The 25,779-nt window shown below is 37.3% G+C and overlaps 1 protein-coding gene across 1 annotated transcript; it reads right to left on the bottom strand.

Annotated features, from left to right (window-relative positions):
* Positions 1-18,534: 18,534 nt before the first annotated feature.
* On the bottom strand, positions 18,535-25,754 carry LOC139126565 (asialoglycoprotein receptor 2-like). Its single transcript, XM_070692635.1, has 5 exons — positions 25,182-25,754; positions 24,285-24,443; positions 19,604-19,692; positions 19,114-19,251; positions 18,535-18,860 (listed from the first exon to the last, which is right to left on the bottom strand). Exons 1-5 carry the CDS (start codon positions 25,627-25,629, stop codon positions 18,852-18,854), a joined length of 843 nt encoding a protein of 280 aa, XP_070548736.1. The 5' UTR covers positions 25,630-25,754; the 3' UTR covers positions 18,535-18,851.
* Between the last annotated feature and the right edge of the window lie 25 nt (positions 25,755-25,779).

Here is a 25,779-nt window from a genome sequence, read left to right as displayed (position 1 = left end):
ACACCGCACTTTTGGGTCACGTTCAAGTGGTACTACCAATCTCTGACAGGGAAAAGACTGAACCGTTTAGACATACCCGCATATTTCATGAAAGGAACGTTATATATTACACTTATTTCTAAAACGGGTGGTCGAGACCTTGACCTTTCCGATGTCTATAGTGTACACCCTGACTTCACCGAGACATGCCAGCAGTGGGTATTAACTAAGTGTGGCCTCCACTACAGCTACGTTTCTGTCAGTTAAAAAACGCTTTGCTTTTCTGAAGAATATTCATTGAAAATGAAACTTTTTTATTAAAGTGTTTCCTTTGGCCATACTTTTGCCCCAGCAGTATTGGGTAGTAATTTGTAGAATCGGTCGGAAGCCAGCCGGCGACCCCATCCGCTTGACTATCTCACCGTAGCACCGCGACGCGATGGAGATTGCGAAAACAGTAGCCCGTAAATTCTTTTTTCATATTTTACCATATGTAACCGAAATAAAACGTTCACATTAATTACCTTCATCAAATTCAAAAAGAAAACACGTCGATAAGCTCGAATGCAAAGCAATCATTTCTAATTATTTAATTCACTCTGAAGCAGTCCGCTATACTATTTGCACATTTTTTGCACATGTCTTTCCGGCTGACTGTCTTGATCTCTTCTCGGCAGTTTCATTGTTTCCAATTTTTTTCATATCAGGTGGCGTTTTTATGCCCAACTTTCTTTCCCAGCTGAGGATACTATCTATCTGAAGCATTTGTAACTACCCGCAGTGCCCGCTTCCTTGATCCGCTTCACCCGCGTCCATTCGGAAAGTTGACAGCATGTGAGTGTTTGGGTATCTCGAAACTACCGTAATGCATGACACATCAGTATGAGAGTACACGACCGGGGATCTTGAAACCTTTTCGCGCATGCTCATGTTAGCACAGGTCAAAGTCCAAAGCAATTACCATTGTCGATGAGCCTATGATAGGGGCAGAGTAGTTTTTGAAAGACGAGATATGACAGTATTTCCCCGGAATTCATAATCTTGACCGAAACCAGGCTTCAAAATAACAAATTGTTCGTAAATGGCCGATCGGGCATATATTTATTTTCGTAAATTTTCATTTTTGTTCGTAATTTACGTCTAAATATCATATATTTGTACTTACCCACAACTTTGGAATGCTTGAATGGCAGCATTTCGCCTGGAATCGATTGTACTCATGTCGGATACACATGACGGCTGAGAGTTATCTATCTGTGAAGTATGACGCTTGACAAGCGGCCTATCGCATGCAACTTGCGCTTGATGAAATGACGTACTTTTCTCTATGTTCATGTTTTCTCAACTTCTCTCCTTTGATGTTTTTGCCGCTGACAGGTGATTGGTTCATTTCAGCATAAATGACGCCAGGAACGGTCTTCCCCACAGAAATGTTGTAATGAGCAAGGACGAACTATGTCTCATAATCGCTCGTGGTTGAGTGGTGTTAATCGGTTTTCTAGGCCCATGAAGTTCCAAAAATTGGCTGTTCACTGAATCCTCGGCTACTCTAACCGTAATGAATCACAGTATGGAGCTGTCTTTTTTTATCGCAGATATTTTTGTTGTCAATAAATATTGTACTCCCTACGTCACTCATCGTCTCGCTTACAATTCCACAGCTGTGGCGTCGTTTCCGAGGTTGAATGCTGTCATAAACTTACGTTATTGTAGGTACGCTGTCATGAAGGTCTGTGCTGCGGCATTTTGTAATACTGACGTGTTTTGTAATAACTTACGCAAAATGTAATAAGGGTATCAGCATTTTGTAATAACTGACGCATTTTGTAATAACGTCTGCAGTATTTTGTAATAACCAGTCTACGCGTTTTGTAACAAGGGTATCAGCATTTTGTAATAAAAATTGTCTACGCAAAATGTAACAAGGGTATCAGCATTTTGTAATAATTCGCACTTTGTAATAACAATTAACGCATTTTGTAATAATTTTAAAAACCTTTCCCAGTTTTAAAGCATTAACAGATATTTTATTGACTTTGGAATGGTATTACAAAGTGTGTGTTTACTCGTTAAGTAAGTACAAAAATTGATCGCTCCCTGACTTCCATTTCAAATTAGAATGACTTAATTTTAGATAGCTGTCAATCAGTATTTTTACCAACTGATCATCTGAGGCAGGTAACTACTAGATTTTGACTAGTTTATTGAGAGAATCATTGGTATACACAGTCAGTTGATTTATTAAATAGAGGATAACGACATTCTTTCTGATGTATTGCAGACAACCAGCAATCAACAGATCAACAGGTAGATACTCAGATAAAATAAAATATAATAACATAAAATAAATTATTATACATCTGCCTTCGCAAACAATAGAATCGAGCTACCGTAAAAACGGGCACATAACGGGCATGCAATAACCCCTTTACTTTCATATTTGATGATAAACATTGCGTCATTGAATGGCTCCATACCGAAACTCCATACTGTACTTTGAAAATAACGTCTGATAAAAGAAACAGAACTAAATATATTACGACTGTTTGAAGGTGAAAAATATTATGAGGTAATAACGAAAGTTCACCAAGACGGCACTGTACAAATATGGCACGACATTGCTGCTCGGCTCGTACATCGAATGTTGGATGAGCGAGCGATGTAAACAAAGATGGCGCTTACCCTTAACCCGCACACATTAAGAAAGCGATGCAGAATATGCCTCTAAAGTGTATGGAATAATGCATCGGAGAACGACGGGTGCATATATTCTTGATAAAAAAGGAGATGTATGATAATAATTATTACGAAAATAAAGCAAAGTAAGCACTCAGACATTAGTGCAACGCATCGCCCAACGCGCTAAACGCGCGCTAATGACTACATTTATGTGTCGTTATACATTCTTTGCGTTATATTTCGTGATACTGATTCAAGTAATCTAAAGTAAACAAAACTAAAACTAAACTAAACTAAACTAAACTAAATAGTCAGAATAATCTGATGTTTTAGTGATTTGACTTGTTTAGCTACTAAAGCGGAAGTACATCTGACCTGTTGAGTATGTATGTATGTATGTATGTATGTATGTATGTATGTATGTATGTATGTATGTATGTATGTATGTATGTATGTATGTATGTATGTATGTATGTATGTATGTATGTATGTATGTATGTATGTATGTATGTATGTATGTATGTATGTATGTATGTATGTATGTATGTATGTATGTATGTATGTATGTATGTATGTATGTATGTATGTATGTATGTATGTATATGGGTAGGGACGGAGGGAGGGAGGGAGGGAGGAAAGAGTGCCTGAGTCTATCTATCTATCTATCTATCTATCTATCTATCTATCTATCTATCTATCTATCTATCTATCTATCTAGCTAGCTAGCTAGCTAGCTAGCTATCTATCTATCTATCTATCTATCTATCTATCTATCTATCTATCTATCTATCTATCTATCTATCTATCTATCTATCTATCTGTCTATCTGTCTGTCTGTCTGTCTGTCTGTCTGTCTGTCTATCTTTCTATGGCTGTTATCATTTAATGATAATGGCAGATGTTTGGCAGGTATAACCAGTGGATAGCGATCAAATTTAGCTTTATTATAGTATTGCATGGCACCTTATCCTAGCTCGTTGACTAGACAAATTATACCAAGGGGCGATAGCGTGGTTCAAAGGAGGAACACAACGGGAAAGAAACAGATCTGAGAAAACAAACCATGGCTCAGTAGATATAAATTGTCACCTTTTACATACAAGGAAAATTGCTGGTCTTTCGATAGAGTTTTATTTTGTCCTTGTCTATGGGATGATTAAAATAAATTATCATTCAGTATTTTAATTGGCTGCTTCACGTCAGTGTTTATTTCAGTATATTTTGATAAATATCAGCTGTCAGCATTGACATATTAACATGCCCCTCCCATCTTATTACCGTAAATTATCGACAATAAACTTTAGAGAAACACATATCATACGTATAGAAGTTGCTTAGAATACTGCAACCTTTCGTACGTTATTTTCCACTTTAACCCTTTGCACCCCAAGGCCCTGGGGTGGAGTTGACATTTGGAAGTACCATCAAGCATGACGTCTGACTACTTAAATTAACAAAGATTGTCCCCCATACGATTATACTTTTGGAAACACCATAATATACTTGTCCAAAAAATATACAAATAATGGTCACGTAATTTCATTAAGTATTCAAAATGGCCGCCAATATATAAAATAGTATTTTTTTAACATATTTCTTTATTTTCATAGGAATTCCTCATTAACTCATCATTTTTATCACCAAACCTGTTTTCTATCACGTCAGCATAGACTGAAATGAAATTGTGACAAAAATTTTGAAAAAACACTCATATTTTGTATCATTTTGACCTGCTAAGTGTAGTGTAAATAAAGGCTCTGTATAAGTGTTAGATCGGTCAAAGTATAATGTAACATAACATCAAGCACCTAATATTATGAAATATTTCCCACAGTAAGTATGTATATTTTGAACGACAATGACACACTTGTCCCAAAAATATGCTAATACTGGTCATGTGACCTAATTAGGTATTCAAAATGGCCGCCAACAATATAAATGTATCATTAATTTTACATGTTTTCCAATTTTCCAGTAAAAGATAATCGATATTGTAAACTTTATATATTATGATAAACTTTACACAGATTTGATAAAACTTACACAGATTTTCTTGTGTTCACTCATAAGTGAAGAATTACACACAGCGCCCTTGAATAGGGGTCAGACAGGTCAAGGTATCCTATTTTATAACATCTGACTATTGAATTTATCAAACTTTGTCCACAATTACAAAATATTTTTGGAATTGTAGTATTACAATTGCCCGAAAAATATGCAAATACTGGTCACATGACCTCATTAAATATTCAAAATGGCCACCCGTATTCTAAATTTACAATGATTTTCACATATTGCTTTCTTTCTGGCGACATTCTAAAGAATTTATCACTTCCCATTTCTTAATTATGTTTAAATGTATATTAGATTCTGTTGTCTACAACTGATGATTCCAAGAAAATGTTTGTAACGTCATTTTTATGAACCAAATAAAAGCTTTGTTCAAATCACAGTGTACACTAACATTACAATCATTTTGCAAAACTCAGAATTTGATTATTCGAGTTTTATAAACTTCATTCAATATACATGCAAAAACATAAGAATACACAATTTTATTGTAACCAAAAACAATATTTATTGTTTTTCTTTAGTAAAAAAAGTAAAAATAGTGTAGCAAAGCCTAAAAAATCAGACCGAAACCCTCAAAATGTCATAAGGGAACCATTTCTGGATAAGGTTGGTTTTGTGGCATGTCCATCATTAGTATAATAAAATTAGATATGAACTGAAAATGCTCACGTGTTTCATTATATTGCAGTTATGTGTAAATTTGAACCTTTGCCACATGTTTTCAACTTCATTGAAAGTGTTATGATCAACATAATGAATAATATAAAGCACAGATTAATTCTAAATCCAAGTATATATCCCCAATCAGGAAATTTATTAAAATATGCAAATCAGGAATTGACTGAAATGTTCTCATTAAATATGCAAATTAGGGATTGGCTGAAGTAAAAATGTTAAATGACTTTCAATAATGTCCTATTGTCATAGTATCTTTAATGTAAAAAGCAATTCGTCAACTTTGGTCTAGTCATAGACAGTACAAGGGGGAAGATGGTCTAGTCAAGACAGATAAATATCCCTAATAAGAAGAGTTCATTAAATATGCAAATTAGGAATTGGCTTAAGTAAAAAAGTTTAAGACTTTCAATAATGTTGTTTTACAGTATCTTCAATATATGTTGCAAGATTCATCAACTTCAGTCGAGTCAATTCAGATATATATCCCTAATTATTGAAGTTCATTAAATATGTAAATAAGGAATTGGCTGAAGTGAAATTGCTTAATGATTTTCAATAATGTTATATCATAGTATCTTCAATGTACACAGCAAGTTTCATCAACTTTGGTCAAGTCAATTCAGATATATATATCTTATTATGAAAGTTTATTAAATATGCAAATAAGTATTTGGCTGAAGTAAAAATGCTTAATGACTTTCAAATAATTACAAAACTTCATGAAATATGCAAATGAGCTATTTATTAACTTGACACTGCCAATGCTTCTAAGTATAATTAGATATATATCAGATCAATATTTGTTGCTAGTATCATCAAGTTTGGTGCAGGAATTTCAGAGTTATGTCACTAATAACAAAAGTTCATTAAATATGCAAATGAGCAGATAATTGACATGACACTCATAGTATCATGATAATGCTCTGAGATTGTCATCTGTGAAAAGTTTCATGAAATTTTGTGCAGTATTTCTTGATATATGTCTACACTGTCATTACTGTCTCCATAGGAAAACCATTGTACGGAAAAAAACGATATTGCATAACTTCCTTAATATGTGAGCTGCACTATCAAAATCTAATCAGTTCTTGCAAATAGCATATGGTACCTGTGTACCAAATCTGACTTGAATCCGTTCAGGCGTTTTTGAGTTATCGTGTAAACAGACAGACAGACAGACACACACACTAACATACACACATACACACACGGACAGACAGACAGACATCGCTATGACATTAGCCCACGTGTTTACACATGTGAGCTAATTAGGTCTTAGAACACAACACTATCAATGTTGATGATGTCGCTGTCTTTTATCATATTCTGAGCTCTCCATGTCATCTCCAAGCCTTCCTCTTTTCATCCACCAACAGTAACATTTTAGAGAAAAAAATGCAGAAAGGACTGCAGTATATTGTCTTTTCAAAGTACAGCACTGTATGTAAAACCTACAAAAAATTTCTCAGTTTGTTTTCTCAATTATAAATCGCATACAATAAATCTCCCCCCTTATATGGCGTTAATATGATTACCTAGCACTGGTAGTGAGATATAATCTCGATATCATTATATGCTATTACATTTTTACGTATTCAGAAACCACAAAGCATTTTGAAATACATACAATATCAGCGGATGTTTATAATTATTACAAAATGCGTTAACTAATGTTACAAAACGCGTTTTATTACAAAACGCTGATACCCTTATTACAAATCGCGTAAACAATATTTTATTACAAAATGCTGATACCCTTACTACAAAATGCGTAGACCATTTTATTACAAAATGCTGATACCCTTATTACATTTGCGTAAGTTATTACAAAATGCGTCATATTACAAAATGCCACAGTACAAGGTCCAAGCGCTCGTGTATACGGCATCGAGATGCCGTAGCAGTCCCGACAGTTTAACCGAACATTTTCATTCTATCTAAACCTTACAACTAATCAGTCAACAGATTATGCATAATCCCTTCCCTGGCACAACCAGGTTCATTTACTCATCAGCGACTGTGTAGATTGCGCTCTAAAAAGAGTATATGGCACCCGAAATTCACCCTGTTTAGCCTCACTTCAACCATTGACACTGATTTCAATGAGTAAATATACTGTTGAAGTTGAACACTTTTATTTCACTATCTATTTAGTGTTTTGTCCGTTGAGTACATTGTTTATGGCCATTCAAAAGGAAAAAACCGAAGCAATTTACTAAATCGCATTTTTCTCAGTTCGGCATTTTGTCACATTGCAGCACGTTCAGAAGAATTTAACTCGAGAACGCGTGAACGAAAGTCCACAAGATTTTCACGGATGTTTGTCGAGTAAGTTGTCTCCAAGATTTTTAGGGTCGAGTTATTGCTGCTTAATTGGACTGCATTGTTAGACTAATCGGTGGATACACTTTGAATGAACGATGTGAAAAAAACTAAGGCCTTTACAAAAAATCTGAGACACTGTTTTGTAGCCGTTAACACCTAAACAATAGCCCCTCTCCCCAAACAGGTTGCAGCTATTCGTAAACAAGATCCCAAGCACCGCCTGTACAAAAATGTGTGGTTTTTTTCTTGTAAAAAATATTTTGAAAGTCTTCATTACCTTCGACGTACTTCAAGATTCGGTAAGCATTGTGTATATTGTCTAAATGGTCCATTGGAGAAGTGTATATCACTCCTACTTGATTTTGCTGTCTGATGTTCTCTGATTTGTTGGTCATGAGAGTAACAATTTCTTATTTGTCGGCGAATTCCTGGAAGATAGTATGAACTACAGATACTCAGAAATGAACATTTATATTTTCTTTTTCGCTGGAAAATAAAATACGGCTTGTGCGGCTTCCTCCTGAAATTAGACGATAAACATTGTACTGTCATTTTACCATAACGAAATACTTTCAAAGATATTAATAAATAAAATGTATTCACACATGCGCAAATCACTTTTATAATGCTATCTTGGAGAAATGATATAGCGTTTGTGCAAATGTTGTGCTAAACTAGTAATCCAGTACATTCATTTGTCTTATTCAATGCACGTACGCATACTGCTAACAAGTTTCACTTTGTCTCATCTGAACTTGTATCCAACCGTGCACTGTGCTTCGACGTCAAAGAATCAAGAACGGACGATCTTTTACATAGATATGTACAATTGTCTTTTCAATCAATTATCTGAAAAATCTCAATGGCCTTCGGCGAATACTTTACAACAATTTCGTACGCCAAGGGTAAAATATTATCGGTGGAAAAATAACTATAGGTTGCAGTAGAATATGTCATACCTATTATGAAGTGGTTGACGTAATTGAGACAAGGGAGTGATGCATGTTATTTGAACATGGATGAGATAACGCGATCACGGTTGAATGTCGTGGTGGCAGCAAGCCAAAAATGCCCCTTATGACCGCCCTTGTCGCGTAAAATAGGCCAGCCAGCTTTATGTGAAATGCATGCGATGTATTGTACTCATTAAAAGTCAGCTTAAGGCAGAATTCTCCCGGGGGACGGCTATTCGCACTCTCAAACTTCACAATTTCTGATCTACCACAGACTACAAAAGTTTTCACAGCAATATTCTTGTGTAAAACGAACATTTATTTTATCCCATGGAGCTTACCCGGGATGGCGCCTAAGTTGAATTTCAAGAATCAGTAAATATGTACTTCAAAAACTTCGACGTTTCGATTCCACACAGGGAATCTTCATCAGGAATCTAAAAAACAACAAAATTACAGTAAATATGGGACTAGTAAAAACGAAAAAGAGCAACACTGGCGTAAAACCATTTAAAAGCTATTCGAAAAACTCAGTTTTCACTGAGGGCGAAGCCAATACTGATTAACTATTAAGTGGCCTCGTCCGGAGACCGTCCCACTCACAGCCTCGAACCCGGCCCATTTAAAATACAATAAAACAAGTATTATTGTTCACTTAAATGATGCCTATACTGACAACATACAGACAGACACAAGTGTTGGGGGTCAAGGTCAACAACTTTATTCCGATGTTGACAGGCTATGAGCCGATTCCGCCAAAAGCCCCCAACACTAGTAGTAGGCGCTAGCCCTCCGGCGCCCTGGAAATAGCGTCATTGTCGCTAAAAGAGTCCCCCACATCTTTTTCGTCACCTTTGGTTCTGAAAAGGTGGTTTTAGAAGCGGGAGGAATACGGAACTTACATTGAGGTGTATCTTTCGGGTTTATCGCCAACCGAGATCGCCAGGTACGATGTCGGTTGGCGATCGCCTGGTACGACTTCCACATGGAGCCTTATGGAGCCTTACATGGAGCCTTGCGACTCGACTGGAGCCTTGACGTTACTGAGCCATTAAAACGATCGACGGTGTCCTCATTCGATCTTTGGAATAACTAAAGCTCTAGCGACTAGAAATTTCGTTGAACATGCCATCTATGTATGATCGGCACGTACCATTTGTGCGTAATGTTAACATTTGATAAATAATATTTGTTTTGAACCAACTCAGTGCGTTTGTTTAACAGCATAGATTTGACATCATTGATAATGTGTAGCTTTTCTGATGTACAAAGATTACATCGCTTGCTTATGTTAGAGTATGTTGATGCTTTGCCAATAATTGATTACGAAATGCTAGTTCTTTTTTGTTTTAAGGACCGGACGTACTTGAATAGCTCCGTTCAGTGCCTATACCTTTCGTTACGGAACGATTGCATGTTGTTAGCGGAGCGCGTCTTTTAGATGTTATCAGTGAGTCCGATGTAGACCTTCTCCGTGTTGTCCCCGTTGATACCGTGGCCTTGTAAGCCACACCTTCGACTTGACAGTTACCCTTCAAGGGCCATGTAGACTAGTCCAGGCAATTACAATCAGCTGGTCGATCTTGACGTTGGTCTATCACTCTTACTGTGTTACTTGACTAAATGCACAGTCCATGTGTTCACGCGCTTCTTTTACCATTTTCCGCACAAAGATGTTTAATTATTCGTTTCAACCGAATAAGAGTTACATTTTATTGAGTGCACTGCAAAAAGTAACACTTGGATTCAGTTAACCCAGAATACAACACATCATACAGCAACACAAGAAATAGTACAGAGACAATCATAGTGACGTTAAAAACATCAATTAAAAACACGCATGTAATCGCCCAGGAAATATTAGCGATTTCGTCAGAATCTCTGTGTATTCGAAAAAAATTGCACTTTTCCGAAAGTTCGGGGGGAGGGCAACTGTCCCACCTGCCCTCACCCTATAGCAGGCTACGGCTTTAAACTTTAAAATTTTAGTGACGATGAAGTATTACTGGTCACTGGGAGTGTGGGATCGACGGTCCGCAAAAACCCAACTAGTGTGAGGAATCTGATCCCATAACCTTAGTGAGATTCTTGTTCTCACATGACCACATGACCACAAAATGCATTCAATTCAAATTAATTGGAAACATTAAATATTTAACTGTATCAGCGACTGTCCAACTTCGTGGCCACCCGGACGCGAACTCTGTGGGGGGTGCCACGACTGATACTTCAACATCTGCTACGGACGAAATGTCCAACCAAAGATAGTAGAAGGGGTCTTGCCCCTCTACTGTCTATAGTCCAATGCGAAAAATTGGCATCACATTCCAAGTGGCCTATGTTCACCAGTTATTTGGAAAATTCGGCCGTCTTTTGTGAATCTGTCACCAACGACGTACAACATTAGCCAAAATCGTGCCGACGTTCTCGTCTGACACTGGACTCTGACCTGCTTACTTTGCAGTTGCGGTAAATGTGTTACTCGTTGTGCCATTTGATAATATTGTGCATGTGGAACCAAAGTCTGTTAATCAGCCAGTCAATGCTCACGTAATACATACTGCAGAGTGTGGGATCGATTTCTGAAAGTGCGGGATCGATCTTTCCCGCACAGTCGATCCCACATTCCCAGTCGCCAGGAATGTGAGAAGAATCGACCCAACACTTTAAGAATAGTTCCATACTGTGTATAAATGCGCATACATGAAAGCGGCATATTATTACACGAGCTCTGATTGGACAATAAACGGCATTTTGCTCCGCGTGCAAAGTTTTACCCAATCGTGCGATGAGTAGCACACAGAACGAAACTGCAAGCAAGCAGCCGTTGTCACAATTTTGGATAATGTAATTGTACGTCGTTGGTGACAGACTCACTAAGCAGTCAAATTTTCCGAATAACAAAAGAAAATAGGCCACTAGCTGGGAACATGCCACGATTTTTTTCGTGATAGATAGTAGTAGAAGTTGAAATATCGCCGGTAAAACTCGCCATGGAGTTCGTGTGAGCGGCGCGGAATAATACATGGCCCCGAAGGAAAAGTCACTGATACACTGTAATCATTCAATGTTTTCAGAGTTAATTGAACACATGAGAAATCTGATCTGAGGTCCTTAGGGTGTGATATTCTATTGTCTCTATTACAGTTACAATGTTAATGTCGGGAAAAACTAGTTCACGTCTTGTTACTGTCACGACGTTCATCGTGATGTTCTGATGGCCATGACCCTGGCTGCCGATCGTTTTCACTATACGCTAAGAAATGAAAAGTTATTGCAACAGTTTTGGTTTTTTCTGCACAATTTTTAAAGTTACAAGAGGCTTAGATATGAGTCACAAATTCTTTGTATCATATGTGATAATGTGGAGCGTCCATTAAATCGAGTGTTAATCCATGGTGTCTTGAACTGTATTTCAATCAGTAATGAATATCCTAGAGCTCAAACTTGTCCACTTGAAAATCACTTGTGTTGTCAGACTAATAACAAGAAATTTTAACTTTCCAGGACAAACACAAGCATTAGACCTTATTAAACGGAAGTACGATGACATTGACAGTAGAGCCGTATCAAATACGAATGAAGAAATTCTTGCCAATAGAATCCATGGATTAATATGTGTATTGGATTACAATGATCCACGATTTGGCAAGTATAAAGATAAAATGAATCAGTACAGGCGATTATTCAAAAAGAAGGTAAGGGATGCCAAATGTATTTTTTAGGGGTTTTTTTGTTAAAATATGAAGAATAGCAGCCCCTCAATTAGTTTATGTTTACGCTTATGTTGTTTGAATGTTGGAAAAGAAAAACATAGCAAAGAAGTCTACAAATGAATTACCTTGGCATATCATCGGCTACACAAGCATTTCGCATTACACTTCGCTATGAGCACTGACGTCCAAACAGAGAGAAGACATACTGATTCTTGTGGCAGTACTGTTGTCATAGTCAAGAAAATGCTAAACGTGTATAAGCAATATCCAACATTTGCGTAAAGAAATTTGACTCAAGCATGCACGTTTGTAAAGGCTACGTGTTACGGAATACGAGCAAAATGCTAAAGTGGGTCAGATAAGCAAAATCTTTCCAGATGAAAAATTTATCAGGTCAAAGAAAAAGTGTATTAAATGAATGTAACTAGGGTCATCTTGAAGCCCTGCTTTCATATTGTAAATAAAATGTCTTTGTCTACTTTAAAATCTTTGTCTACCATACGCCTGTCAGAAGGCTTGAAAACACAATGGTGGGCTTTAAAATACAATCGTTTGATTAAATTTTGATGAATTGCATGCAGTAATGTTTAGGTTTTTAAGTTGAAGCCGTTTCGTCATTCTTTTAGCTGTAGGGAAGTGGTAAACTTTCAAATTTAATTTCTATCCTCTATAAGGGTACTCTCCTGTGACGGTTGTATCCTACAAAACTGAAGAAGCCATTCCCGAAACGGTCAGGCAAACAAAGCAAGAAGAAGCTGCGTTTGCCCTGGGAGCGGCGATTGATCGAACATTTATTATAAGAAACGCTGTAGCTCAAAGTGGTGGGATGGATAATAATGAACAGGCTATACTTCTGCAAATCTTGGAAACTGCGTTACTCGGTGCAGAACAGTTCATTAAAATAAGGAAGCTCGATGAAAAATGGAAAAAGGTAGACGAAAAGCGACAAACAGGGGGAGGTAAGTTGTCCCTAACTATCTTATTAGAACTTATTGGAACCTAATCTTTTGAAAAATAAACACTCAAAAACAGATTTACATAATCGGTGATATAATACTGTGTTTTCGTGGCACATCGTATCAAACCGTTACAATATCAGCGAATATCACTGACCCAATGTCAAGTTGAATATAGTGCAACCTGCAATGAATGAAGTTATTGCCATTAATTTCAGTTATTTTTATGTCATAGGTGTAGCAGAGTTCATCATAAGTTTGCAAAAGAAATATAAGTGGGAACAAAAAGATGTTGATGATCTCTCCAAACTCTTCGAAGACGAGGATATTGGGACCACAGCCGCTCTGAAGGAAAATTGGGAATATTTAAAAGGAAAAATTCCAAAGTGGGGCATAGTCGATATCATTTCTGCTGAGTTACACTAATTGGCCTTGTTTAGGACACATTTTGCCCACTGCAAAAATGTTGCAAGGAGTATTAGGAAGTATTGAAAGAGGAAAGTTTGTAAACTATATCGGTTGTGAGATTGCCAGAATTTATAAGTTATTTAAACAGATGTTTGCAGACAGCTGATGATTTTCGACATTGAAATGATATCGATTAATGCTGATAACCAACAAATACCTCTCAAGTGTTCGTTTAAGAGACAACGAATAAACATGGGACGTTAATAACACTACGAGATGCTAAAATGTGATAGAGAAATAGGTATATCTCAATAACAAACGTCTTTATATTGACATTCAAAATGTCTATTACAAGGCAATGAAGCCGTTTGATTGCCCAGTGTTCTACTCATTTTCGCTCACGTGTGTGAACACGTACGCTACAGTCGTACCGATGTCTGTCTGTCCGTCTGACTGTTTACACCATAAGTCAAGACTGCCTGGGTGGATTCAGTTCGAATGTGGTAGACAGGTACCACATGCTAATGCCAATAACAGATCAGATTTTGATAGTGTGGCTTGCATATTAATGAAGTTATGAAATATGTTTTTTTCATGTGGTACTTTCCTATGGAGATAGTAATGACAGTGCCAACATACACCAAGAAATATTTCACAAAATTTCATAAAATTTTTCACTAATAATTTTTCACATACGCAAAGGAAAGGTATGGTGAATGGTATATGCAATGAAACTTTCGTCGACAATAAAAAATAGTTGACTTGCTTTGCAGCACTATGTTTATGTTGCGTTAGAAATCGCATTCTGTATTCATTTTCACCGATGGGGGGAGAGAGAGAGAGAGAGAGAGAGAGAGAGAGAGAGAGAGAGAGAGAGAGAGAGAGAGAGAAGAGAGAGAGAGAGAGAGAGAGAGAGAGAATGAATGGATTCATCGCCGAATAATATACTTGTAGGGGTACCAGTAGTTTCTGAAAGCATTTTGATAGATTGACAGGATAACCAGTGACCGCAATTCACCTAAAAACGGGATTACGGCACAATTTTTTCCAATGATGAGGACACTGCTATATGATATAAAATGCCATAAAAATCTTCGTTGTACAGTAATTTTGTCATAAGTATAACAAAACTGAGTTATTGGTTTGTGTACTTTATCACACATTATTTTAAGAACTTATGTTGCAATTTATTTAATAGCAATTTAAACGTATCTCGTGGAACAAAAACATGCCATCGAGATATTGGTTGGTTAGAAATGTTGAGGGGATCTAGAGGTAAAGTCCCTGAAGAATCACTTTTGCAATTGCAACTGAACAGAACTTAATATATGACTCCAGCTGAAGAGAAACGTAACGAGGTCATCCAGTCAGTTCGCGTCTTACCGATGTATGGTAAACCCACACCTAGTGCCTTCGGTATCTGCGTCACTCAAAGCGATCCATTCGTTTGATTACCGATTGTTTCTTGTCAGCTGGTAACAATACATTAAATTTGACGTTACATAAAATTGGAACGAGCTATGTGCTGAACTGAGTGACTTCTACACGATGAATCCAGTTTGTGTGTGTGTGTGTGGGGGGGGGGGGGTTAACAGCCTTTGTTTTCAAACTTCTATGACCAGGTACGAAAGCGATGAAATTAGTTGCCCTTCTCAGCCCCTGTATTGTATGGATCATATGCAGCCTTTGTGTCTATAGCTGCCATACGTTAATTTTTTTTGCAGACAGTTTAGTTCAGGAGTACCCTAATGTGCATATCGTGCCCTGAGATTTGAACCATGTATTGTTCTGCGTCAGCAGCTGACTTCATAAAAATGTTGAACTTTGGAGCAGTTGCCTCGACATCTGCATACTCTCTATGCTTCTATTGAGGAGTAGATTTACATGTAAAATGAACAAACTGTAGTGTGTCCCTTGAGGGCGTTTGTATAAAGCGCCTCCAGAGAGGGAGTAAGTAATTATTCAGAGTGGTAACAGTTTGAACTTAAATAAAACTTTGGGCCAGCCTGCTGCTTGCAACTAGTTTAACCTTTTTAAAAATTTACACTGGCTTTCTGGACGACATTCAAGGCAGGCAGAGCTTCATATTCGTCACGGTACACGGTTTCGGAGACGACTTCAAGGTTATTGTTTGAAGTCGTTTCTTTCACGACGACGCCCGAAAGTTAAAGGAGTATTTTTATAAAGCAATGATTCAACGTGAGCAAAATGATTTTGTTTTTTATTAATTGTTGTCGTGCCGATTTGCTTGTGATTTTATTTTCGTGGGACCACAGTGGAAATAAGTTTTTAACTTTTCTGTGCTATCCCAGCACTTCTGTCTTTGTCTTTTTTCTTGTTTGTACTGTATGGTTATTTTTTAACTGCTAAATAAATCAATCAATCAAAAATTATCAACATCGCGATGCTGTGCGTAGCGCCCCGGGGCGTAGCGACTACAAAGTGCGGTATCTACTGGTGGCCCCACTGGCCCCAGCCACCAGACCTCAGGGAAAGACGAGAAGGAAGACAGTTCCACGCCCAGACGACAATGCCGACCGCAATGACCAAGTTATCTCTCATGACGTAGTCTCCGAGTTTACATCGGAGTTTAGAGCTTTTAGAGAAGAGATAAACAACATTAAAACCGAACTTCGCTCAGGCCAGACCCAGTCAATACACATCACTCCAACTCCAAATTGTGGCGATAGCGGTCCCAGTGATACAGAGTTGCGAACTTTTGCTACAAAGAGCCGAACATAAATCACCTCACACGACTCAGGTGCTAACGTAGCAGGAACATAACGCGATGAGACATATTTTGCCAAATTTCACGATGAACCTTTTTACTGTTTAACTTGCACCGATCGAAAATTTAACTGAAAATCCAAGCAAAGAGTGAAATAAAAATAAAACGGAAGTGAATTTAATATTCAAAACCAAAAATCAAACACAAAAAGTGAAAACTGAAACGAAAATGAATTTCAGTTTGCAAACAGAAATCGAAATGATAAATAAAACGAAACGTAACTTAATTTCTAGAAAAATATCAAAATCGAATTGAACATACTTAAAATGAAAATGAATTTAGTTTGAAAAATGAAAATGATTCTCACTGTTATACAAAAATCAAAACAAAGTGAATCTTAAGTCAAAATCGCCATTGAATTAAAGGTAAATCGAATTATGAAACGGATAATAAAGTCACAATGGAAATGTAATTTAATATTAAAATAGACGATTTGTCAATTTACCAGTTTTGAGTAACTAATAAAGACTGGATTTATTAACCTTCTCAGTTGCCTATACTTAAGTTTTAAATCCAAAAAATTCCAATCTAAGACCTTTTGCCTCTTTCTAACATTGATTTAATACAAAATGTTTTAAGTGACACAATGCACAGGCCAACATCTCTTCATTTATTTATGTAATAACTGGCTGGGAACAACGGGCTTTCGCCCAATTACAGTTCCAGCTAAAGTCATAATAACTAACAAAAAGCATAACAAAGAAACAAAGGCAGTAACAACACAGTTAAAAAGAATAATCCTTGGTAAAAACAGAACTAAAAAGAATACACATTACTGAATAAAAATCTGCGAAATTGCCCATAGTTACAGTTAAAAATATCAAAGTCTCATATTTTAAAACAATATTCAATTTTTTTCATAGTTCTTTGTAAAAATGCTGAAGAATGAGCAATGACTCTTGATACATTAGGTTTAAAATATTTTTTGAGCGCAGAAAAGAAGGTGGCATCCAGAAAACTCGTACGCTCTTGTAAAGATGGAATTTTGAGAAGGGTACAGAGTTCGTTTTGTAACACGCCGCATGCTCATTCCGTGTCGCGATTCGCCAGAATACGTCACGTGACGAGAAAATAGATACGTTTAGTCCCCATCGAATCGACAAAAGTGACGTCAGGGGGTATTTTTTGAAAAGCTATTTCCTTAGGGAAATAGTTCTGACCAAATTTGGAAAAGTGCCCGGTCTAGTGACCGTAGTGTCGTCTCAACAATGGCGGTGACTAGAACGTGATGTGCGTCCAGGATAGGTGACGACACATTCTCTAAAACAGATTTTCCAACATTTTCCAAAATTTTCCAACATTCCAACAGCGTAGGAACTTGAACAGCTCATCGACGGAAAAGATTAAAGTGCAACTAAGGATGTCGCTAGGTATGCTTAGAATATTTTTGAAAGGAAGTGGTACCACGTACAACTGAAACCGCTGTGGAAATGATCGCCCAGTGAACTTGCCACAGTGGATTGTTGCGGTGCAAAATATCAAAACACATTAAAATCTATATAACAATACAACATGAGCATGTGTTGTGTTATAAAACACCTATAGCCTGGTCTTTACTCGGCTTTAGCGCCCGTCTATCACCCCTCGTGGCTGTGTGTTACCAGAAACACATCGCTATTCCCCGAGGCCGTAGGCCGAGGTATAGCGATGTGTTTCTGGTAACACAGAGCCCCTCGGGGTAATAGACGGTGAATAATACGGTGAATGAGATACAGCTGGTGTGGAGACCATACTTGGCTGGTATACTCAAGGTGGGCTCAAGTGGGACATATACAGGGTTATATACAGAGTTTTGAGATTGTTGACATTGCTAAAATTACGTGAGTTACGTTTTATAAAACCTAGCAACTTGAAAGCTTTAACAGTAATTCCATAACTGTGTGCAGAGTTGTTCAGATTTTGGGTGAGAAGAACACCCAGGTCTTTAACTGATGTTACTCTGCATAAATTGTCCACATTAATACCATAATCATACAGAATCATGCTCAGTAGTAATATTTACGTGGCAAAGACCACGTGAATTACAGGTTTCAATATCTATAGCCACCTAAGACTGAATTTTCCAAGTGTTCGAAAACTCTACCTTACTATAAGGATTAGTATCTGTGTATCTCTCATTTACTGTCTAGTCTAAAACAGACGGTGTAGTATATGAACACTCTAATGAAAACGACTGCTTTCTCTACCAGAAGATATTATACAGAATTAAAAGATGCATACAATGAATATTGCCGAATAGTGTGTAACAGATTTTCGGTTCTTGCCGTTTACGGTATTTCAATCAGCGTCTTCGTCTTTAAGGGATCTGAAAACAATCATTGAGACAAAATAAATGACAATAGTTTTTAACTCTCATGCTTAAATCATACACAACGCACATTGTGATTGTTATAAGTTTCCGAAGAGAAACTCTCCACTTTCGCTTTTGAAAAATACAGCGAAGTGATGACATATCCACAACATTAATTATCAAACAACTACCATACTGATGATGTAATTTCGATTATGTTAAAGGAAGAAAACGAGGAATGCTTTTGAATTCGAGTATGATTTTTTACCCGCGCATTGCTTTCGCATATGAAATAATTGAGATCTGAGCAGCCATAGTGATCCCACAATCCATCTGTCAGGCATGCGCACATCTGCAAACTTCTATGGTCAGTCGGTTCACCGTATCGCCAGTTATTGTAATCAACCTGGAAATGAAATACAGAATTGTGTAATTGATTGATGTGGTATTTCGACTAGGACAATGTTTGATAATGATGTCAAAATATGAAATAAATACTATACCTCACAGTTGTATACTTGTAGCATAATAATGATATTATAAAAATACTATATTATGATACCTAGTAGTTCTTTCTTTAAGATAATTATTTGAGAACACGAGATATATTTTAGCGCTGTTTTCGCTTGACACAGCAATATAGGGTTTTTGACTTGCAATATCGTTAAATCCCTCGAGGAACCGCATGTTCAATCGAATAAAACAGTCATGTGACCGGAGCTGTAGGGAAACATATATTTTCCTTGATGGCGTCTTACCGATGTTTTGTCAACCCATTTCCAAGTGCCGTCGGTATCTGCACCTGTCAAACCAATCCACACGTGGACTCTTCTGTTGCCAATAGTTTCTGGCAGTAATAATTTGAAAGAATTGAAATTATCAACATTTGAATATGATACAAATTGGGAACTGAGTGAAGACTGGCTGCAAAATATACCCGAGTTTCACTACTGGTCCTCTTCATTTTAATTTTGGTCATAATGCACTTATCATGTTATGCGTAGTATCGTACTAAAGTTTATTTGACGCCCAGATTGAAAGATATGTCGCTTGAGGGCGCTCTCTATGCGCCCTCCTCGAGTACGCCCTAATCGACTGATCTTCAGTTTACACCATGCCATGCCATGGTTATTACTAGCTGCCATTGACGGACCCAGAATAGTAGAGGCCACTTAAAACGTTTATCCAAATCCAGTAATATTCTCATGTTATTTGCAAGCTAAATTTTTTTCACTGTCCACGCTCTGATCATTAGTAGCATACTTAATTTGGTGCAAGAGTAATGATATGACCTTGACATCTCTAGATCGACTTTCAATGTGGGTTTTTCCCGACCGAATTTAAAATGGGAAATTTGACACCATTTAACGAAACATAAATTTTTTTCCAGTTTATCAAAGCAATATCCTTTCATTCCGAGAATCATCCAAAATCTGTTCTCTGTAGTCAGTAAAAGCGAAAGTGATCGTTGTGTCGGCTCAACACGGCCTTACAACCAAACCTATCAAAACCAACTCTCCTTGACGCTTTACTCGATAGAAAACAACCTGGCGTAAATCATCCTGGCCTAAAATTCAACTCGACCTGACTCCACAACGTGATATATACCAACTAGGCCTTAGTCAAATTGTATGCTTGTACTCAAGTACTATATATCAACTGAAAGCTATTAGGAGGGACATTGATGGTAGATTTTGTCCAGTCTATGCAAGGGGTAAACACAAGTATTGTATAGGAATTATACCTAGGGTGGTGGAGCTCCTCGGATAATACCCTTATCGAAACGGTAAAAGGTTTGAAACAATTACACAATTTTTGTAGCATATCAGACAAAGTCTATAGGATGCATTCTACATGTTTTATAGAAAAAGACTAAAATAGATATTTTTTTCTTAATAGACACATTAGATACCATTGCTGAATCTCTTATACACCAAATCTTATCGTCTCAATTGTACTACACAGAGATGAAGTAATATTGCGATTCCTTCAAAAGCAGATGGATTGGTTTCATTAAATGTGTGTTTTAAAATTACGTATTTCTATCTAACCACGCAATCAGGAGTTTGTACACAAATTATCAAAAATAAAGTGACCTTTAGGGATAGAGAGGTCAATTATTCCAGCGACTAAATCGATGATCGATGGGTGCCTGTTTTCATTCGGTAAATTTACAGATATTTTTAAACAAACATCAGAGGAGGGGGCATCATGGGCCAGTGGCTAGAGCAGTGGGCTCACGATCAAAGGACGACGAGTTCTAGCCCCTGCATGGCTGTTGTGTTGTCTCCTTGAGCAAGACACTTCATTCCTCATTACTCGACATCACAATGGGGAAAAGATAAAATCAATACAGTTAGGACCATGTAAATGCAGAGTGGAATAGGTTTTCTAAAATGACATTTCGGTGTAGTCTATTATTGTCTTTACGAGATTACCTAAATAGCACTATGCATCAAGTTGACAACGTTTTTAATGTTTTCATTCAGCACTGATATGGCTGTAAGTCTTAAATACTATATATATATATATATATATATATATATATATATATATATATATAGATATATATATATAATATATATATATATATTATTATATATATAATGAGATTTCAAGGAGAGCTTTCGTTTAAACTTTAAGAAATAAATTCAAGGCCGCTTGCTTTTCTAGGTAGATACGTCAGTTCGAATGAATTTCAATCACTACTAATAGTGAATTTCATCCATGAGCTGAAATAGCAACTGCCTATAAAATAGAAAGGAATTCCCCCTATATCTGCTCATTTCATATGACCATCCTCCCACCATCAACTGTTGAATTTAATTCGTCTTCACAAAAACTTTTTCTAAACAAATTTACTATTGTGGAAATGCTCAAAATATTAAGAAGTGTATTGGCACATAAGCTGTCTTACAGACCAATTCTAATGCTTTTATTGCGTTTTAGGCTTAATTGATTGGTATTTGTGCTAATTAGGTAAATGTAGGGATACTACTTTTCTGGGATTTTAAACAAACATGACACCCTTACACAAAAAGGCCCCTAACTTACTAGAAAATCAAGATGGGAAAAAGATAAAGTTATCTTCAGTTTTGGCAGTAATGAATTGCTACTTTCCCGGTCAATTTTGACCTTGAAGTACTTGAAAATTCTTGTGTAAGTAAATAGGAGTAGTATCTCACAGAGTTATTGTGCTGCATTTCAAACACCACTCCAAACCACCCCAGCCCCGATATGAAACAATTCTGATAATATGGGATTCAAACTTTACTTTGGGTGAGTTTAAAGTGTATAATATGTACTCTTATCCGTTCATGGGTCTGAAGTACCGCCGTTTTTTCGGGAACAATAACGACGAACAAAACAATCCCAATGCAGAGAGTGACCGCTAGGTTCCGGCTGGCCTTATTGGTAGTACCATGTGGTCGAAGGTTCATGAGGTATCATGCAGACCTAATCACACCTTGATTATGGCCTCCCCCACCAGCTGTATTGCCTCCTGGGATAATCCCTGCATAACCTATATATTGCCTTGTGATGTTATCTTCTGTAAAATCGAACATCGACCGATCATGTTCCACCGCCATAGTTTCTCATTTTTCTGTCATTTGGGGAATACGCATTGATACCAACGTGCTCTGAGCATGCAACCATCACAGGGAGATAACATCAGCGAACTTGATATTTACTGAATTAGTAAAGGGGTTAGTGTTACCACACATGTTTCTCTTTTGACGGTTTTATACAGTGTTACATTCAAATATAACATTATGACGTGTTTATTGTGTCAAAAACCGCTATTTTGTATCGACAGTGAAAAATATAAAAAGGTCAAAATTCTGTTAGATATACGTGCGATTTTGATTAAGCTTACTGGAATTTAAAGATTAACGTGTATGCCATTTTGTCCCCAATTTTTCTAGGAATCATATTCAAAATCCTCAATCAGTTTATTGCAGAGTGGAATTGACGTGGTCTAAGGTCTAGAAATTTACGCGCGTAATGGTCTATCGACTACGTCATTAATGCTATTACGTCATAAATGCCACTTCAGACGGAAAGCGTACATTCTAAGAAAAATAAGAAATATCGGAAGTCACAGCATGCCTTACATGGATTTCGTTTAAATATCAACTTGCACAATTTATTCCTGCTCCCCAATACTCTCAGAAGAGACACTAGTATTTTAAAAGCATTGGCTCAGACCACGTTGGTATCAATGCGTATCTCACAGGATGAGTTATTGTAATGCATTTTAAACACCAACCCACCCACCCAACTCCGTATGAAAAAATTCTGATAATATGGGATTCAAACTTTACTTTGGGTGAGTTTTAAGTATATAATATGTACTCTTATCCGTTCATGGGCCTGAAGTACCGCTCTTTTTTCAGGAACAATAACGACGTACAAAACAATCCCAATACAGAGAATGACCGCTAGGTTCCGGCTGGCCTTATGGGTAATACTATGTAGTGGAAGGTTCGTGAGCATGCTATTGTGCGGACCTAATCAAACCTTGATTATGGCCTCCCTCAACCAGCTGTATTGACTCCTTGGATAATCCCTGCATAACTAATATATTGCCTTGTGATGTAATCCTCTTTAAAATTGAACATCGACCGATCTCTTTCCACAGCCATCGTTTCTCATCATTTTTCCGTCATTTTGGGAATACACATTGATACCAGCGTGCTATGAGCATGCCACCATCACAAGGAGATAACATCAACGGACTTGATATTTACTGAATTAGTAAAGTGGTTAGTGTTACCACACATGTTTCTATTTTGATAATTTTTATACAGTGTTACATTCAAATATAATTATTATGACGTGTTTATTGTGTCAATGACCGATTTTTTCTCGACAGTTAAAAAGATAAAAAGGTGAAAATTCAGTTAGACATACGCGCGATTTTGATTCAGCTTACTGGAATTTAAAAAGTAACGTGTATGCCATTTTATCCCCAATTCTTCTGGGAATCATAATCCAAATCCTTAATCAGTTTATTGCAGAGTGGAATTGACGTGGTCTAAGGTCTAGAAATTTACGCGCGTAATGGTCTATCGACTACCATGACTACGTCATAAATGCTATTACGTCATAAATGCCACTTCAGACGGAAAACGTACATTCTAAGAAAAATAAGAAATATCGGAAGTCACAGCATGCCTTACATGGATTTCGTTTTAATATCAATTTGCACAAGTTATTCCTGCTCCCCAATACTCTCAGAAGAGACACTGGTATGTTAAACACATTGGCTTCAATATAGTGTTCCTGTACTGGGGTATCTACTTGCTATAAATGTAAAAGAAGTTCCTTCCAAAGAGATTTACAAGAAATTTCGAGATTGCCATGGCAAAGAGCCAATAGAATTTGTTCGTATTGTTAATTTGTTGTTTAAATCGTGAAAATGTCTTCCTTTCCTACCTGTCAGAAAGTCATTGGTCTCTTCGTCTCTGATGGTGGCGAGCTGCCCTCCAAATCGGTTGCAAAATAACTGTGCCTCACTCCATGAAAGAGCCGCGAGCAATCTACTGAAGTAGTAACACTTCTGCCTGAAGTAATACCATTCGCTACCACCACATGCTGGGGGAGAGAGAGAGAGAGAGAGAGAGAGAGAGAGAGAGAGAGAGAGAGAGAGAGAGAGAGAGAGAGAGAGAGAGAGAGAGAGAGAGAGAGAGAGAGAGAGAGAGAGGACAGACAGACAGACAGACAGACAGACAGACAGAGACAGAGAGAGACAGAGACAGAGACAGACAGACAGACAGACAGACAGACAGACAGACGGAGTTTAGAGTGGTAACGTGCGTTAAACGTTTAAAATATGTTTTCTTAAAATTCAAATTAAGAGAAGAGGATGAAGAGGACAATTTAGATTTCAGTTGTTGTCTTACATGATGCATGATGGTACTGATTACTATGGCAAAGCTATTTCATATAAGAATCCTAAGTTAATTAAGATAACATCGACACCACTTTCCTTACAAAGTTACAGATTTAGCATGTATCGCAGTTCCGCCTTACGACCAAGTAAAACCAAATTATGCTGTGATGTATGAGTTCTAATTTTTCTGTTCTCTGGTGCTTCTCCTCGATTTACGCTAAAACGTTATTTTAGAAAAAGAGACAATTTAACGCTTATGAGAAATCAGTTAGGGCGTTTTTAACTTCCCAATGGTTACAAAAATTCAACATTGAAATTGTTTTAAATTTAAAGTGAAATAATGAACTTCAAATATTCTACAACAGAAGAACTTATCAACACTGATGTAAAACATTATACATCATGTAGAGTTGCTTAACGTCATCAAGTCTATTACTCACCCAAACTTTCATTTCTAACACGTTTGTCTGAGAGGCGAAGTCTCTCCGTTAAAATTGGCAAAAGATTGGTTTGATAATCACCCAGCCTGCTTTCTAAGCTCCTTATATCTTGCCTGCGTTCCTGGTTTTCTTGATTCAGTTTGTGGATCATTCCCAAAATTCGCTCTTCCCCTTCATAAATCCTGCCAGAGCGTCGGTGTGCGACCCGAAGCCTTTCGCTTACCACGCCAAACAGATGAATGGTTTGGTTGGCGTCCGTTAGAACCCGGTCAGCACTCGGGCACGCACCAGTCTCGCTACGTCCATAGGTAAGTACGTGAGTGCAGACATCGGACTGGCTGCAGTAGTCATCGTAGTGAAGGCATTCATCGACACCAGTAGCCGTTGTATCGCCGGTATTTATAAAACGAGTGCACAGAAAAGTTATTTCCAGAATTAGTACAAACATGCTGAATCTATAACTGTCAAAGCTTAAGATAGTGAATCACTGTATTTGATTGTCATTCGGAAAATATCCACACTGTCAGGCTTGACTGTATCGCCTTGAGACTTTCTGGCGGATATAAAGTATTTACTGCTACACTGAAATGAAAATTTT

This window comes from Ptychodera flava, unplaced genomic scaffold, assembly GCF_041260155.1.
Source record: "Ptychodera flava strain L36383 unplaced genomic scaffold, AS_Pfla_20210202 Scaffold_101__1_contigs__length_297651_pilon, whole genome shotgun sequence".
Lineage (NCBI taxonomy): Eukaryota > Metazoa > Hemichordata > Enteropneusta > Ptychoderidae > Ptychodera > Ptychodera flava.
The sequence above is the reverse complement of the archived record's forward strand: the minus strand, read 5'-3'. Positions and strand labels throughout refer to the sequence as shown.

Bases quoted from the DNA above. Each gene is read 5' to 3' on its own strand.
- LOC139126565 (XM_070692635.1), bottom strand. From the start codon at position 25,629: ATGTTTGTACTAATTCTGGAAATAACTTTTCTGTGCACTCGTTTTATA. The intron at 19,693-24,284 runs GTAGGAAAGGAA...TATTACTGCCAG, and splicing joins GACCAATGACTTTCTGACAG to AAACTATTGGCAACAGAAGA. The intron at 19,252-19,603 runs GTAAGACGCCAT...TTTCATTTCCAG, and splicing joins AATGGGTTGACAAAACATCG to GTTGATTACAATAACTGGCG.